Source organism: Xenopus laevis, chromosome 3S, assembly GCF_017654675.1.
Source record: "Xenopus laevis strain J_2021 chromosome 3S, Xenopus_laevis_v10.1, whole genome shotgun sequence".
In the NCBI taxonomy this organism is placed as follows: Eukaryota; Metazoa; Chordata; class Amphibia; order Anura; family Pipidae; genus Xenopus; species Xenopus laevis.
In genome coordinates this window covers 9,187,425-9,204,572 of record NC_054376.1, presented here as the reverse complement: position 1 = coordinate 9,204,572, position 17,148 = coordinate 9,187,425, and the positions used below count along the sequence as shown (strand labels likewise).

Here is a 17,148-nt window from a genome sequence, read left to right as displayed (position 1 = left end):
CCCCACAAGAGGTTTCAGTGGAAAGCTGCATGTTCCTCCATTCTGCACAAACACCAAGCAGTTCTTGAGTGCAGTTCCCCTTTAAAGCCCCAGCATCAGCCTGAATAAGGGGAGCAGGGCTGCTGAGGGGAAGATACTCCCCAAACATTCCACAGGACGGACATTACTACTTACTTTGCCCAGTGCAGCTGCAGGTAGAAGTCAGTGAGTGAGCCCAGTGCAGACAGGCAGCAGCACGCTATCCATTCACACAACTTGTTTACAAACTACTCCACTAGCTTCACATTGGCAGAGTAAAGAACTCGTCGGGACCCGCCCACCGACGTGTCTACTCACTCTAAAACTCCTCCTCTTCGCTGACGTCACACCCACAAGACTCGCCTTTTCTTCCATTGGTTTAAGTTTCGCTTCCTCCGCAGTGTTTAGGTCCGACAGCTGATCTCCAGACCGGAAGCGTCGCGCTGAGCCGGAAGTCAGAGGTAAAGTCTTGTTTAGGTAGTGGTACTAGTACGCCAGGGGAGGGAAAGGGGCGAGTGTTGCCAAGGCAACCGTCAGGCTGAGCTTGAACTATAGGGGGCTCAGACACTAGCTCAGGGCTTGTTATACTATAGACTAGAACATAAAGGATATATATTACCTGGTGGCGGGGGTATGTTTATTGCTTTCAAGTGAGGTGGTATTGGGTTCACAGGGGGTTTACTCACCCTCCATTTCTGTATGATTCAAAAATGTGTGTACAAAGTAAACCCTGTATTTAAAGGAGAAGGAAAGCTACTGAAGCAGTTTATTTCCAGTAGATTAGCTACAATAGTGCAAGCTATAACACTATATGTATTCTGCAGAATGCTTTACCATACCTGAGCAAACAGTTCTAGAAGTTCTCTGTTTGTTTAGGATAGTAGCTGCCATATTAGCTTGGTGTGACATCACTTCCTGCCTGAGTCTCTCCCTGCTCACTCATAGCTCAGGGCTCAGATTACAGCAGGGAGGGGAGGAGGGAGGGGGAGAGAGAGGAGTAAACTGAGCATGCTCAAGCCCTAGCCCTCGAGGTTTAAGCTGAAAACAGGAAGTCTGATACAGAAGCCCATGAGTACACAATAGAAGGAAAGAAATGTGGTGTTTCTTTTGACAGAGGACTCAGAGTGCTCTGGGAATTATGGTTTTGCAGGATAGCTAGCTCTCAAAGAAGATAGATAAGGTAATACCGAGACCACTGTCCCAGAAGCCCTGACTTCTCCACCTTTGTGGGGTCCCAAAGATAGCAAAAATAAGACAGATCAAACGGGACTTCTCCACCCACTATATTTTCCTTTCCCTACTAAATTGCATAATCTGAGCAAGTATATGACTTTTTCTGGATAAATTGGCATTTTTGATTTAAGCACAGCAGCACTTTATCATCCATTAATTGAACAATTCTAATAGAAAAAGAATGATTAATTAATTTAGTTGCTTACGATTAAATCATTTGCAACAAGCCACTTTCTATTTAGACTAACACCTAGACACTATCATTTTTAGCACAAATGTAAATGAATTGGACTAATTTATTGCGCTAGCACTTTATAATCATTTAGTTCATTCAGTCCATATATTATCCCAATAAGGGCGTACCTGCACAGATATGCCTACAGATTTCTTTCACTAATCGGTAAGAGTTATCATCCAGTTTTGTACATAGAAACCAGGGTCTTTTTTATATAAAATAAGAAACATATATCTTTGAATGGTGGGGTTCAAGTGACAAATAAGGGATATCTTTTTCTCTCTCTCATACTACAAAGAGGACTCAGAGCAGCATTACTTTCAGGGCTGGATTTACATAGTGGGAGCCCCTAGGCCTACTGCTGTTGGTCGCCCCTGTCTCCTCCCCTTTATTCACACAAATTTTCATCATCTGGACTGGAGCAATGGGGATAGACGCATGGGAAATTAAAACAATTATTGTATCGGCAGCACATCCCCAGTCTTTTTGAACCGATGTGGATGTGGTTGGGCAGCATGCCGCCCCCCTAAAATCCTGCCGCCCTGGACCTAGGTGGCCTTTCCACAAATCCAAGCCTGATTACTTTGAGGGTTTACTGGTGTATTTATATAGACCTTTCTGATAAAGCTTACTTGGTTTTAACCTTTCTTTCTCCTTTAAAGGGATAGCTCTTAACTTTTGATGGCTGGATAAATTTGTAACAACAAGTGAGCTGTTTGCAGACATAGCCCTTCATAGACCTGGCTTCTGTGTGATCCAACACAAAGCAGCCTGTATGGTGTTACAGAGCAACACGAAGCCTATTCTGTAAAGGTGGCCATAGACGTAACAATTACGATCATTCTTGGAAAAGATCTTTCCAAGAAAGATTGTTCGTTTCAATACACACGTGTAGAGCTGAATCGTCAGATATACATATAGAGACAATAGAATTCTACCTGTATCTGGCGATTCTGCCCTAAAAATGGCCGATGTTTGGGTGCCTTCAAAGGCACCCGATCAAAATTTTCCATCCGGCCCATTTAACGAGCCGACCGATATCCACGTCTTCTGCCGATATTGGTCATCTCTTTTCCCACCATACACTCACTGAATATCATACGAAACTTAGTTTTTATTATCAGTTCGTCTATGGCCACCTTAAGGCAAGTTGGAGATTTCAAATGTGATGTCTTAGCACTTTTAGGTTAGGGACACAAATTTAGATTCGTTGAGATTAGTCGCCCAGTGATAAATCGCCTCTTCTTCTGGCGACTAATCACAAGCTGCCTTCCCGCCAGCTAGAATTCGTTTTCCGAAGTCGCCCAAAGTTTCCTTGTGAGGCAACCTCAGAAAACAAAGTGTTTCCATTGCCATCCTGCGGGCGATTTACATTCTAGCCGGTAAACCCCACACTTACACAAGTTATAAGAAGCCTTTGATGGTCAGGGCCCCCTGTGGTGCCAGGGGCCCATAAAAATTAAAAAAAAAAAAATATAGCTCCCATGGCCACCCATAAAAGTTTTTATAAAAATCAGTGGTGTTCAGGGCCCCCCATAAATGTAAAAAAAATGTTGGCGCCAGGGCCCCCACAAAGGGGCCCCCCTTACAAGTTAAAACATTGGGGCCCCCAGAGAATATTCTTTTTAAAAAAAATTGGTGACAGAGGCCTATAGAGTATTAAAATAAAGCATTGATGGCTAGGGGTTTAAAAAAAAAAAAATGCTTTGGTGAACTCTTGGCTTCAGGACTTCAACTCCTTTTGGGACTTCAGGTCTTTTTGCGGCTTCGGGACTTTGGGTCTTTTCAAGGCTTCAGGATTTAAACTTCATTCTTTTCATGGCTTTTGCACGGCTTCGGGTCTTTTCACAGCTTCGGGACTTCGGCTCTTTGGTGGTTCGGGACTTTGGAAGAAGCGGTACGGCTTCGACCATGTTAAGGGGGGCGGCTATTTCGAAAAGTGCAGCACAGCAGTACCCCCTTTATCACCCTGATGAGAGTATGAGAGCACTTGAGAAAGGGGGTTGATCCCCTGAAACGTTGTGCAGAAATCATAAAAATTCAGCACATTTTGCTTGGTGAGTGCCATCTGATTTCTCTTTGTTATTGCTACATGTATGGAACTGAAGAGCAGCAAAGTTCACAGATAGAGCACCACAGTATTTAACCCATGGAGGTAGGATTCTATTGAAGTTTGATAACATACAGCTGACCCTTTGGCTACCAAAGGGCCCTGCAACATATGGATTGCTGTATGGTTTTTCCCCTCATGTTAGCTGCCATAAGTGAGCAGGTGGTGGGGATATACACTTTGGTCTCCCACTGATTTATGCCCGGCCAAAATTTGTTACCTAACTGACCCTAAGGCAAGTCTTTGCCTGCTCGAGTATCAGTCTGCAAGACAAAAAGTCACCAGTAATCCTAGCTCATGGCCTACAACTCGATAGGCAAAAAGGTGGTAGTGGATGTAATGACTATTTTAATGTAATCTCATTTAAATTACTGTATGCATGGTTGCATTGTTTATGAAGCTACATACACCGAGGTGCTTCCGCTCTGCCTTTCACTTTCCAGTACCCAAGCAAAGAATAGGGCTTGTGCAGACCTAGGGATTTGTACATACAGCAACACATATGAATGTTGAATGATCACAGACCACATTCAATAAAACTCAGTAACCTTTTCTCTTTTAAACAGAATCGTTGCGTTTTCAGGAGCAAGTCGTGATCAGGGACAAAACTAAATCTGAAACAATGGAGGACATGGACATATCTGATACACAGTGGGGCTGGTTTTATTTAGCAGAGTGTGGCAAGTGGCATATGTTTGAGGTAATTCAAGTACTGCTGAAGTTATATGTCAGAGGTTACATATAAAGTGGAAGATTTATCAAATGTGAGAATAGAACTCACCACAGAAGAACTCACTCGCCCACTTTCTATTTATTCCTATGGGATTTTGAAAGGAGAAGGAAACCGTAAAAATGCCATGTTTTATATACTGAACTTATTGCACGAGGCTAAAGTTTCAGCTTGCTGTTGAGAAGCTAAGCTTAGGGGTCGTCACTAATTATCCAGCAGAAAATGAGCTTCCCTGGCTGTAATATAAGCTGATGCTACAGGTTTGCTGATTATTAAATTCTGATGCTAATTGCACTGGTTTCTGTGCTGCCATGTAGTAATTATCTGTATTAATTACTAATCAGCCTTATATTGTGACATTTCTATTCTATGTGTACTGTATATTGTGAGTGGGTCCCTAAGCTCAGTAAGTGACAGCAGCACAGAGCATGTGCAGTGAATCAGCAGAAAAGAAGATGGGGAGCTACTGGGGCATCTTTGGAGACACAGATCTTTACTGCTAAAGGGCTGTGGTTGCCTGGGATTGGTACAGAAGCCCAAAACATAATGTACAACATTTCTAGATTACTTCTTTAACTTTCCTTGTCCTTTAAATGCATATTTATGAATGCAATTGATAAATACAATTCTAAAAATCCCATAGGAAGAAATGGAAAGTAAGTGAGTTTTTCTGTGGTGAGTTCACTTCTCACATTTTGATAAATCTGCCCCATAATGTTATATAATGTTATGTATGTCTAAGGTTACATATATAAGGAGAAGCCTGGCCAATTAATTTTGTTCAACAATTGCTTTATTAACAATATTTATTTTTTTTTCTGTGTATTAATATTTTTAGACCAGCACTAGCACACATTGCTCAGTCAGCAGTGATCAAATTGAGCAGCTGTATAAAACGAATCCCCATGGAACGCTCCATTTTACTACTGCAAAGTTTAACTATAGTCTCAATTTTACAGGTAAGAATTTTTTATGTAACAATGTTTATTGTACCCACTGATTTTATTTTGTGCCTTGATAGAAAATAATACATTTTGTTTTTGGGAAAGAATATGGAGAACTGATATAGCCCATGTCACATGGATAAACCATCATTGCTACCAGCAGCCATCAGCAGTTAGCCTAGACCTTTGGTTTTGTACAGTTAGACTAGCAAAAGGAAGTATCTGATTGGTTGCTGTGAGTTACCGCACTTTTCTGAAAGTTCAGTACAAAGAGAATCTACTCATTTTTAGAAACCTCATACATTTCCTTTTTGTCCAAACAGTAGCACAGGCATTCTAACAGGATTAAAATGGTTGTTTTGTTTGCTAAATAGGATGACATAATGCTCAAGGAAAGTAAAAAAAAAAAAACCTGCATGCACAGTCATTTTTGGAAGCCTTCCTAAACATGAGCCCACCATAAGATGCCGTAAAGAACACAGGAAAAATGACACTACAGCAAAGTACCTTGGGACAGTTTTTGTTTAAAGAACAAGTGCACTGGTTGCATAACAGCTTGACAATTCCAGCATTTCTCCCTTGTTTATCCTCCAGACATGGAGGAACATGGAGTGACTCCATTGGGACCCTGGAAGCAAAAACTGATGCTCTGTGAGGCTACATTGTTATTGTTATCTTTCAATGCACTGCCTGGTTGCCAAGGTAAATTGAACTATAACAATTCATTTTCGAAATTCCAAGTTGTAGAACTGGTGAACAATAATTAAAAAAACATAAAAAATTAAAAAACGATTGCTAATTGTATTGGAATATCACTGTATACAAATTATTTGATAATGCATACCAAGATATTGAAATAGGCAGCTGTCTTATCATATAGGGTCCTCTGCACTCAACACATTATCTATATATTTAGGACATTGAGACATTTTGTGCCTTAAGCTACTAAAAAATGCCTTACCCTTTAAACAAAACAGGGATTGTGTTTCCATGTATTGCAATATATTTAAGCATAGTAACATGGTTACCCTTTTATTGGCCACCACTTTGACCACAATAGCTGGAAAAGGTGGGAGCTACAACATGGAGCTGGTCACTGCTCCTGTATAAATCATAACAAACAAGAGAAAGTTGTACTCAAGTTTTGGAAACATGAATCTCATGTGTACTGCCAAGCCTCCTGCAAGCTGCCAGGCCACGTGGTAGAGTCCTGCGCGGAACCAATTTGTTAAAACCGACCTACAACCCGCACCAGGACCCAAAACCCGCATACTTACCCGCTTGGACCCGCTACCCAACCGGCAAGTACCTTGTTCGCAACACGATCCAAGACCCGCTGACCATCAAGAAACATGAAGTGCTGTTATTGTAAACTGGACGGGACATCATTAGAAGTAGGTGTGATCACTAAAAAAGGAGTAAAACTCGCTATTGAGAAGACCCAAGACCCGACCCGCAAACCCCGAGAACTACCGACCCGCGCCTTTACCCTCTCCAGAAACTTCTACCTACAACCCGCAGGGTACTGCAGGTTTTTGCGGGTAACCCTCGGGTATCCGACCCGCTGCAGGACTCACATGGGGCTCACTAATGGCCAATACTTATTTGGCAACCGTCAGGAACTTTCATGTCTGTGTTTCTCCCCAACTCTTTTTACATTTGAATATGGTTCTTAGAAGGCAGAAAAAAGGTTGGTGACCCCTGTACTAAAAGTTAAACCCCTTTAAAGTGATTTAATAATTCATATTAGTCCCTGCCCGTGTAGAATGTAGTCTAATTTCTTTAACTTAAAGGAGAAATAAAGCCTAACTAAAGAAGTAGCTATAAATGATGTACATTATGTTTTGGGCTTATGTACCAGCCCAAGGCAACCACAGCCCTTAAGCAGTAAAGATCTGTGTTTCCAAAGATGCCCCAGTAGCTCCCCATCTTCTTTTCTGCTGATTCACTGCACATGCTCTGTGCTGCTATAACTTACTGAACCCACTCACAATATACAGTACACATAGAATAGAAATGTCACAATAGAAGGGTGATTAGTAATTAATACAGATAATTACTACATGGCAGCATAGAAACCAGTGCAATTAGCATCAGAATTTAATAATCAGCCCTGTAGCATCAGCTTATATTACAGGGGAAGCTCATTTTCTGCTGGATAATTAGTGACGAGCCCTAAGCTTAGCTTCTCAACAGCTGCTCAGAGCCCACTGAGCATGTGAGTGTCACAGACACTTTCCAAGATGGTGACCCCCTGTGACAAGTTTGAAGTCCTGGATCATTGCTGCTATTTTCAAGCTGAGACTTAGGCTGGTGCAATAAGTGCAGTATATAAAATAAGGCATTTTAAACCATGTTCATTTTTAGGGTTTAATTCTTTTTGAAGCACACAGACAAAGTTTAGTTTCATCAGAACTTTTTTTTTTCTAGTACTCTAAACTCCCACTTTTTTTTTATTTTGTAAATTCTGGGTACAAAATAAGAGGCATTAACAAATACATATTTACATAACCAAACTTTTCTATCCAAAGAATGCAGAAAGTGTTTTCCTTACAAAAATCAATTCTGACATGCCTGAATACCAAACCTCTAGTCCTACTGGCCTGCAGTGCCTGGGCATGCTTTTGGCTTGATTTCAGAGTTACGTTCTTCACCTGGTGAAGAGAACATTTTCTTTAGCAATTGTTTTTCGTTAGTAAGTTTTAAGGGCCAAAATGATAAATGGAGCTGCATGGGCTTGTTTCTTAGCCTATGGTCCAGTAAGGGCTCGAAATTGGCTTGCGTAAGGCTGTAGTGAATTTAAACATAGGCACAACCCTCAGAAACTGTTTTTTTATGTCTTTTATTTCATGCAGGGGGCTTTACAAGTGTTGTACTTAAGGGCAGGGACGCCATCAGGGTATCCCAGGGGGTACAAGTGTACTGGGCCTGAAGGGGGACCCGGCAGTGCTGAACTTTTCGAAAGAGCCGGGCCCCCCTTGACAGCGCCGAAGAAGTGCCGCCTCCTTCCGAAGTCCCGAACCACCGAAATGCGGAAGTGCCGAAAAGCCAAATCGGCGAAAAGACCCGAAGTCAAGAAAACAGCCGAAATTGAAGTCCTGAAGCGGCGAAAAGACCCAGTCACAGAAACAACTGAAATTGAATCCCTTAAGCGGCGAAAAGACCCAAAGTCACGACAGGAGGTGAATTTGAAGTCCTGAAGCCACGACTTCAATTCCTCTGAACACCAATGTGTGTTTTTTATAGTTTTTTTTAATCCCCTGGCCACCAATGTATTATTTTAATACTCTATAGGCCCCTGCCACCAATGTTTTTTTTTAAAAAATATTCTTTAGGGCACCAATTATTTTTAACTTATAAGGGGGACCCTGGCGCCAATGTTTTTTTAAAAAATATTCTTTGGGGCCCCAATTTTTTTTTTAACTTGTAAAAGGGGCCCTGGCACCAATGCTTTTTTTAAAAAAAACTTTCATGGGGGGCCCTGGTGCCAATGTTTTTTTTGTGTGTGTGTGTGGGGGGTTTCCTTTTTTAGCGCTGATGTCTGTGTGGTCTTTTAACTGTGATGTGGAGTGGGCGGGATCTGGGGCGGGGCTTGGTGGGCGGGGTCCAAGGGGCCCAGTGATTTCTAAAGGCGGCCCTGCTTAAGGTGGAACTAAAGCCGGAAAAAGAAAATGCCTAGAAATGCTATATTTTATATGCTGAACTCACAGTAGCAGCCCAGAGCTTCAGCAGCACTAGAAATGGATTGACCCACATCTTTATATGATTACACTTTACAAGTACATTAGAGGACATTATAGACAAATAGCAGGGGACCTTTTTACCCATAAAGTGGATCACCGTACCAGAGGCCTCCCCTTCAGACTAGAAGAAAAGAAATTTCATTTGAAGCCACATGCCTAGTGAGTTCTGGGCTACGGTTGAGAAGATAAACTTAGCGGGCTAGTTCTCCTTTAAGGTGTATTTTTTTTTTTTTTTTTTTTTTTGGAGCTTACTTTAAATAGACTTGTGGTTCATTAAATCTATGCAACATGGCTGCCTTCCAGGTGAACTCAAAGACTGCAAGAGAAATCTAGGATTACATGAGCATGTACTGTCTTGTAGATGTTGTACTGTTGCCTCAAGTTACCATCATACCTCCCAACTGTCCCTTTTTCTGCGGAACAGTCCCGATTGTGACCACTCAGCCTGCAGTCCCGGGTTTCTTACTGGCATGTCCCAACTTTCTCTTTGATCTCCTGCACTGATGCCAGAAAACGATAAAAATAAGAAGCTTTTTGGCAGAAAGCCTAGAACAGTCAGCAGCTGCTCTTGGTTACTTTTGTAGCAATTTAAGATACGTAAAGATACAATTGTAACTATTTAAGATAAGCAGGTCTCTTAGGAGAACTGCATAGTAACATAAAGGGCAATTCACCTTCATTAGCAAAACTGTTTTAACACATAAAACATTGCAATAAAATGCCCAGAAATCTGTTCAAACATAATAACCTGCCAAATTTAGTAAAATGGACATGGTAAAGGGGTGTGGTCATAAAATGGGCATGGCCAAAAATGGTCACCCTCCTTTTTTTTTTTTTCTCCCTCTTTTCGTTTTTCAAATGTTGGGAGGTATGCAACATTCCTAAATACAGTCCATCCGACCTTATGTTCAGGCAAAGGTGTTGCCAAGTCACTAAACATTGCGCCTATTTCACCCTGAGATAGTTGTATTCAAAGCCAAATAATCGGTATTTAGTAGTGTGATCTACATGCAGATTTTTTTGATGTTTAGTTTGTCATACACTGAGCTGCTTATTAGTGATGCGCGGGCCGGCCCGAAACCCGCGGGTCAGGCAGGTTCGGGCCAACCTTGCATGCTTCTTCGTCAAATGCCGGCTTCCGTCATATGGGTTCTTCTTTTATAGAAGTTGCGCCTGCTCGGCCCGCCCCTTTTATGTCATCAGTGGGGTGGGTCGACGCGGGTCTATTAAAACAAACCGGAAGTGCAGATGCGGGCGGGCACGGGATAAGGGAGAGTGGGTTAGGGTCGGGTGCGGGTCGGGGAAATTCAACCAATCGAAATTTATTAAAAAAATCTAATTTGTAAAACTCAGGTGAATAGGATCAACCAGAAAACTGAAATCAAATTCAATTTGAATTTTGGTCTATAAAAGCAACCCGGAAGCGCGGATGCGGGCAGGCGCGGGATAAGGGAGGGTTAGTGTCGGTCAGGGAAATCACTACTGCTTATGGGTCGCTTTTCTTTTACCTCCTTTTATTTATAACGCTGTAGAAAGATGTACTTGTGTTCATTATTTATTCTTCATCCTGTACAGAGATGACCCAGACCAACCTGTGTACCGGGAAAAAAAGGCCACTCAAAAGAGCTCCGTTTTCTCTCACAGCATTCAGGTAAAAAAGAAAAAAAAAAACTGTCTCACCCCTCCAAAAATCATAACAAGTTACCGATTTTCTGTAAGGCCAAAGAATTGACTATTAAAATACACAAATGTATGACAATAGAACCTGTAATATGGTGGAACATAGCACCTTGCTTAAAAAGTTCAACTGGATTGTGAAGGAATATGATCGCAATGTAATTATTAGGTAAACTTCCCCTTTAATTATTCACTTTTGCAAGAGCAGCTTAGTAGGTAATACCATGTAGCACAGCAGAAATATTGTTTGTGATATATAAACTGATGGCTTCTCTGTACCTGTTCTAAACTAGGGACCCAAGTAGTAATTACTATAGACACAACATTCATGTAAAAGTAGTCAAACTAATGAAATGGATGTCTCCGTTATCTGCAAACCTGTATATAAAATGCCCCATAACTGGCACAGCAATTCCCCCTCCATAGACTTGTTAGAGCAGACTTAGAGGCACATTTATCAAAGGTCGAATTTTAATGTATTAAAAAAAATTTTGTAAAATAGTGTGAATAGGATCAAATTCGAGTCGAGTTTTCAAAACTTCTCCGAAAAAAACCTTGAATGTCAGGAAGGGTGCAAACAACTCCAAATCGATCCCAGGACCTCTTCCATTGGCTCAAACAGCAATTCGGCAGTTTTTAGGTGGTGAATAGTTGAATTCGAGTTCTTAAAGAGTATGATAAATCTCGGAAATCGAATTATTAAAAGTACTCAAATCATATTTTAACAATTCCTGACAGTTTTGGCCATAAAAAAAAACTTTTTTTTTCAATTCGACCCTTGATAAATCTGCCCCTTAAAGTAATTTTACTTGCATGGCCTTTTTATACTTTCCATTAGGTGGAATATTGTCCTTTATATATTTTATGTTGTAACTTTGCTGCACTGATAGTTTAGAAGTCAGAATAGGCAAATACAGGTATGGGATCTGGTATCCGGGAACTCATTATCCAGAAAGCTCCCAATTACGGAAAGGCCGCCTCCCATAGACTCCATTTTATTCAAATAATCCAAATTCTCTGTAATGATAAAACCAAGCCTTGTACTAGATCTAAACGAAGATATAATTAATCCTTATTGGAAATAAAACCAGCCTATTGGGTTTATTTCATGTTTACATGATTTTCTAGTAGACTTAAGGTATGGAGATCCAAATCCAAACCCCCAGTTAAAGGCTGCTCTGATGTTCTTCTGCTTGGGAAAGATTTGAGAAAGTTTTCTAATTGTTTTCCTAAGCAGAAGAACATCAGAGCAGCCTCTTTCTTTCTCCTGACAACTTCCTTGACTACTTGGTGGTCAGACTGGTCAGAAACTGACCAGCAGGTGGCGCTGTTGTAACGAAATTCCTTCATATTAACAGCATATGTATCCCTTAATATCGTGGGATCCAAAAAAATAAATGACGAAAGTAAATTACAAAAGTGCTTAGAATAGTACTCTCGTCAATTTTACATTCACCTATTTTTAAGGTTTACTTATCCTTTAAGGAGCATTCTGTATAACAGGTACCATACCTGTAGTATATCAGCGATGCACATCAAAATAATCTGTTTTATCCATTTCGTGGCAGCTATATATGTGACAATGGTTCTATTCCGCTACCATCGCACTGGGAGCATGTAAATGATTCACAACCCTACCAGGTAATTGTCAGCAGCTCGTCGCTGATTTCAAGCACATTCTTATACCAATGTTACACAGATGAACTATGTGTGTTTTATTTTCAGCTTGTTCCATTACTCAGTGTTTCTAACGAATACAGTGAAGTTGTTGGCCGATTCGGGAAGACCTTGGATAGGAGCTGCATTATAAGTGTTCATAGGGTTCAGAACCTTGATTTGTGGGAATTTTACTGCAGGTGAGATCCCTTTTCCCAAACCAGTTAAAGGGGAACTAAATCCCCACAAGGAAGTGAGTCTGTGTTATTTCTGTCAATGTTGAGGTACCATTTTTGTCTACAGTAGCCAAAAAAAACCTCCTGTTTGCCTCTTTCAGTATCTATTTCTAATTCTTTTAGTTGGGCTTGCTTCATCCCATGTGCCCCTAAGTGTCTGGGAAAAGTGGTAATCTAAAGTATTTATTGAAGTAGATAATCTAATCCCTTAAATAACAATCGGGTCCTACTGTGGATTATTTTCAAGACTGAGCATGTGGATACTTAAAGGAGAACTAAAGCTTAACTAAAGAAGTAGGTAGAAATGTTGTACATGATGTTTTGGGCTTCTGTACCAGCCCAAGGCAACCACAGCCCTTTAGCAGTAAAGATCTGTGTCTCCAAAGATGCCCCAGTAGCTCCCCATCTTCTTTTCTGCTGATTCACTGCACATGCTCTGTGCTGCTGTCACTTACTGAGCTTAGGGACCCACTCACAATATACAGTACACATAGAATAGAAATGTCACAATATAAGGCTGATCAGATAATTACTACATGGCAGCAAAGAAACCAGTGTAATTAGCATCATAATTTAATAATCAGCCCTGTAGCATCATCTTATATTACAGACCAACCTCATTTTCTGCTGGATAATTAGTGACGAGCCCTAAGTTTAGCTTCTCAACAGCCAATCAGAGCCCACTGAGCATGTGAGTGTCACAGACACTTTCCAAGATGGTGACCCCCTGTGACAAGTTTGAAGTCCTGGATCATTGCTACTATTGACAAGCTGAGACTTTAGGCTGGTGCAATAAGTGCAGTATATAAAATATGGCATTTTTAGCCACATTCGTTTTTAGGGTTTAGTTCTCCTTTAAAGAAAAACTATACAATGTAGGTCTCTATCAAAAATATATTTCACACAACAGCAAGTTTTAAAGCAGGCTTAATGTAAATAAACTAGGGATGCACCAAATCCTCTATTTTGGATTCGAAACCCCTGAATACTTTGTGAAAGATGGGCTGAATACCGAACTGAATCCGAACCCTAAGTTGCATATGCAAATCACTGAGGAGGAGGGAAAAAGAGAGCCGCCCGCTCATCGCGGGGCTAAAAAATGTTTTAGCCCCAGCGCCATGCAAAGGTTTGCGGGGCTGGGGGCAGCTTTGATGGGGGGCTTTCAGGGGAACTATTCTGAGTGCAGCAACTACTTGATACTGAGACGTTTGTTTGATTTTTATAGGAACGTGTCAATATCGTTTTAAGGGAAAAGATGTAAAAGGGCAATATTTACTTAAGGATTCTTACCAAACTGCAATAAATATTTAATATGCCACTTAAGATGATGTAAACTATCGTTTTCCTTTACCTATTTTCTGTCATAATTCTACATATTATTTTGTGCGCTGCAGGAAAAAAGCTCAGTTAAAGAATAAAAAAGGAGTCTCTGAAATAAACGAAGAAATGCTGTTTCATGGCACTGACACGGCATTTGTAGATGCGATATGCATTCATAATTTTGACTGGAGGATAAATGGAATGCACGCTGCTGCGTATGGAAAAGGTAGGCCATATTATTATACAGGAAGCAACGGTAAAATTGGTTTCATTCATTGGTGAATTAAATATACTGTTTTTTTGTTTGCCTTCTTTGGTTCCACCATTGTGTGCCACTTCTGGAAACTTTTCGAACTGATTTGGGCCAAAACAGGACAGCCGACATCAGAGGCAGCTTTTAGAATCAATCTCTGACATTGGCGTAGGAGTGTACCTCGCAATACTAGATAAACAACCAAAACGTAAAATATAAATACAGCCTTCCTGGCTATTGGGCCTAGGATTTGCATTCCACATTTTTTTTAAAGGAAAACTTTACCCCTAACATCAATACTTAAGCAACATATAGTTTACATCATATTAAGTGGCATATTAAAGAATCTTACTGAAACTTAATATGTATTTTAAGTAAATATTGCGCTTTTACATCTTTCCCTTTCAGCCACCATTTTATGATATTATCTGTGCTTGACTAATGTGATAAAATAGGATGTGTGCACCATGAATCCTAGGACCCCAGGGGGGCGGCCCTTATTTTTTAAAATTTTATATTTAGGATTAACCATTGGAAGATACTACTAAAAAGTATGTTATCATGGAAGTAATTTATTTACATGAAGCAGGGAACCTCATTTTCTGCTGGATAATTAGTGATAATTAGTGACGAGCCCTAAGCTTAGCTTCTCAACAGCCAATCAGAGCCCACTGAGCATGTGAGTGTCGCAGACACTTTCCAAGATGGTGACCCCCTGTGACAAGTTTGAAGTCCTGGATCATTGCTGCTATTGACAAGCTGAAACTTTAGGCTGGTACAATAAATTCAGTATATAAAATATGACATTTTTAGCCATATTCATTTTTAGGGTTTAGTTCTCCTTTAAGTGAGGGTGGCATCCCTGAATTTCTCTGAAGAGAACCCTACCTTAATCTTTTTGGCAATAGTTTTAAAGGCCACCTTTTGGAGAAATTGCAAAACTTATGATTCAGTCTTGGTATTGTAGATTGCAACACTTATCGGACTGGGGTTCCATGGCCCACCATGGCTCCAACCTCAAAGCCCCCCCCCATGCAACATAAAGGATCCCTCTCTGGATGTAAACCCCTCTCTGTCCCTCAACCCCCCACCCCTGCATTCCTCCTACCATATCTAGAGCAGGCCTGGGTTAGAGGTGGTTGGCTTGCAGGAAAGCCAGTGCCTACTGTTTTTTTTCCTAGTGTTTTCTTGGGCTAGTATAACCCTGCCTGTTTGTGTTTATAAATTACTAACCCACTCATAAGATTGCAAACTGTTCATTGCACTGATTTACTGTGTTCTTAACACTTTCTGCTTGTTATTCCAGGGACATATTTTGCAAGGGATGCATCATTATCAAGCCAGTTTTGCAAAAACAATGGAAAACACGGAGATACACTGCAAAACCACGGTATCGACTTAAACAAGTGTTCTTTATGGACGAGAAAATGTATGTTCCTAGCTAGAGTGCTTGTTGGAGACTGTGCAGTTGGGAACTCAAAGTACATTCGTCCTCCTTCAAAAGACGGTACATTGGTAAACTTATATGACAGCTGTGTGGATGACCCAGTCTGTCCCCGCATTTACGTCATATTTGACTCCACTCAGATATACCCAGAGTACGTCATACAATTTGCTTAGGTGATATCTGCAGCAACCGCGTTACCGACAAGTCAATTGCACTCGTTTTAAGTTTGAAAACTTCACTGACTAAACCACTTCATTTCATGGACAAAAAAGACTTCCATCGGTTCCAGTTATATTGTTGACTATTTCATTTTGGTGACTGGTTCACCAGTTACAACATGGTTTGTAGCTTATTTTATTTCATCTGAATGCTGCTATGGTGAATACCCCTAACACCACATACTGTAATCCCATAAAGCATCATTGCAAACTGGCAACAAACAAGGGCACCTACTCTAGGCCACAAACTATATTGCATCTCACTGCCAAGCAAGTCATCTGAGTGTGGACTGGCCAAACAGGAGGATATTCACACTCCTCTCAAACATAACCCACCCATGAATTGCTCACTCGTTTGCTGGAGACATTAGAGGAACACCATAGATGGGTAGAAGATGCTTAAAGGGGACCCGTCACCCAAAAAAAATATTCAAAATCCTATTTTATCACATTAGTCAAGCAAAATGAACTTTAATTACACTATATAAATTATTTTAATCTTGTTTCCTTCAGTCTGGGAATTCAAAATGATAGCAAGCATGCAGCAGCCATTTTGTGGCCACTGTTATTAAGACAAGCCTTGTATCATCTCAGAATCTTGTTTGTGCACCAGAATGGGACCCGATGTCCATTTCTATGCACTGGCTACACATTTTAATGTTAAAGAGAACAGGGGAATGTGGGGAGAACAGTGACATCTAGGAAGTGCTGAATGGAAAGTGAAAGTAATTGCCTAAGGCATAGAGGAGGGGCAGACAATATTTGATTGACAGCTGAGATTTTTAAATGAGCTTACAACGGCCATGAATGCTTTAATAAAAAATATAAATTGGATTTCATGTTTAATTTGAAAAGGACTTTTATTATACAGATTTTTGTGTCTGGGTGACAGGTCCACTTTAAATCATTGAGAAAGAATTGATGGAATAAATAAAGGAAAACTGAAGCAAAATTAAAATTGGAGAGTGTTGGAAAGGGAAAGGAAGAGAGAGAATCTAACCTTGTGCAGAGAAGGTACGGGTAATGTAACAATGTATAGCAGAAGTTGGAGAGAGAACTGGTGTTGTATGGTATGGGGTTGGAAAAATGGAGAGGGAGAGTGGAAATGGGATGAAAGAAAAAGATAAACGTGAAACAAAATTAAAACAAAAACCAAAGGGCTAAAAGAAATTAAGAGATGATTAAAAAAAAACCCACAGCAAGTCTAATATTTACTGGAAAAAAAAACATGTAAGAGCACTCTTTATACTTAAAGGGATACTGTCATGGGAAAAAAATTTTTTTTCAAAATGACTCAGTTAATAGTGCTGCTCCAGCAGAATTCTGCA

At 40.5% G+C, this 17,148-nt stretch overlaps 1 protein-coding gene across 3 annotated transcripts; it reads left to right on the top strand.

Moving 5' to 3' along the window:
* Positions 1-357: 357 nt before the first annotated feature.
* Positions 358-16,966, top strand: parp11.S (poly(ADP-ribose) polymerase family member 11 S homeolog). Of its 3 annotated transcripts, XM_018254288.2 has the most exons (9): positions 358-479; positions 3,338-3,543; positions 4,163-4,296; positions 5,165-5,285; positions 10,589-10,664; positions 12,259-12,331; positions 12,416-12,546; positions 13,977-14,128; positions 15,462-16,337. In XM_018254288.2, exons 3-9 carry the CDS (start codon positions 4,219-4,221, stop codon positions 15,773-15,775), a joined length of 945 nt encoding a protein of 314 aa, XP_018109777.1. In that variant the 5' UTR covers positions 358-479; positions 3,338-3,543; positions 4,163-4,218; the 3' UTR covers positions 15,776-16,337.
* Positions 16,967-17,148: the final 182 nt, after the last annotated feature.

Excerpts from the sequence above, each read along its gene's own strand:
- parp11.S (XM_018254288.2), top strand. The coding sequence starts at position 4,219 with ATGGAGGACATGGACATATCTGATACACAGTGGGGCTGGTTTTATTTA. Across the intron at positions 12,332-12,415 it reads ATGATTCACAACCCTACCAG|CTTGTTCCATTACTCAGTGT; the intron begins GTAATTGTCAGC and ends TTTTATTTTCAG. Across the intron at positions 14,129-15,461 it reads CGCTGCTGCGTATGGAAAAG|GGACATATTTTGCAAGGGAT; the intron begins GTAGGCCATATT and ends TTGTTATTCCAG.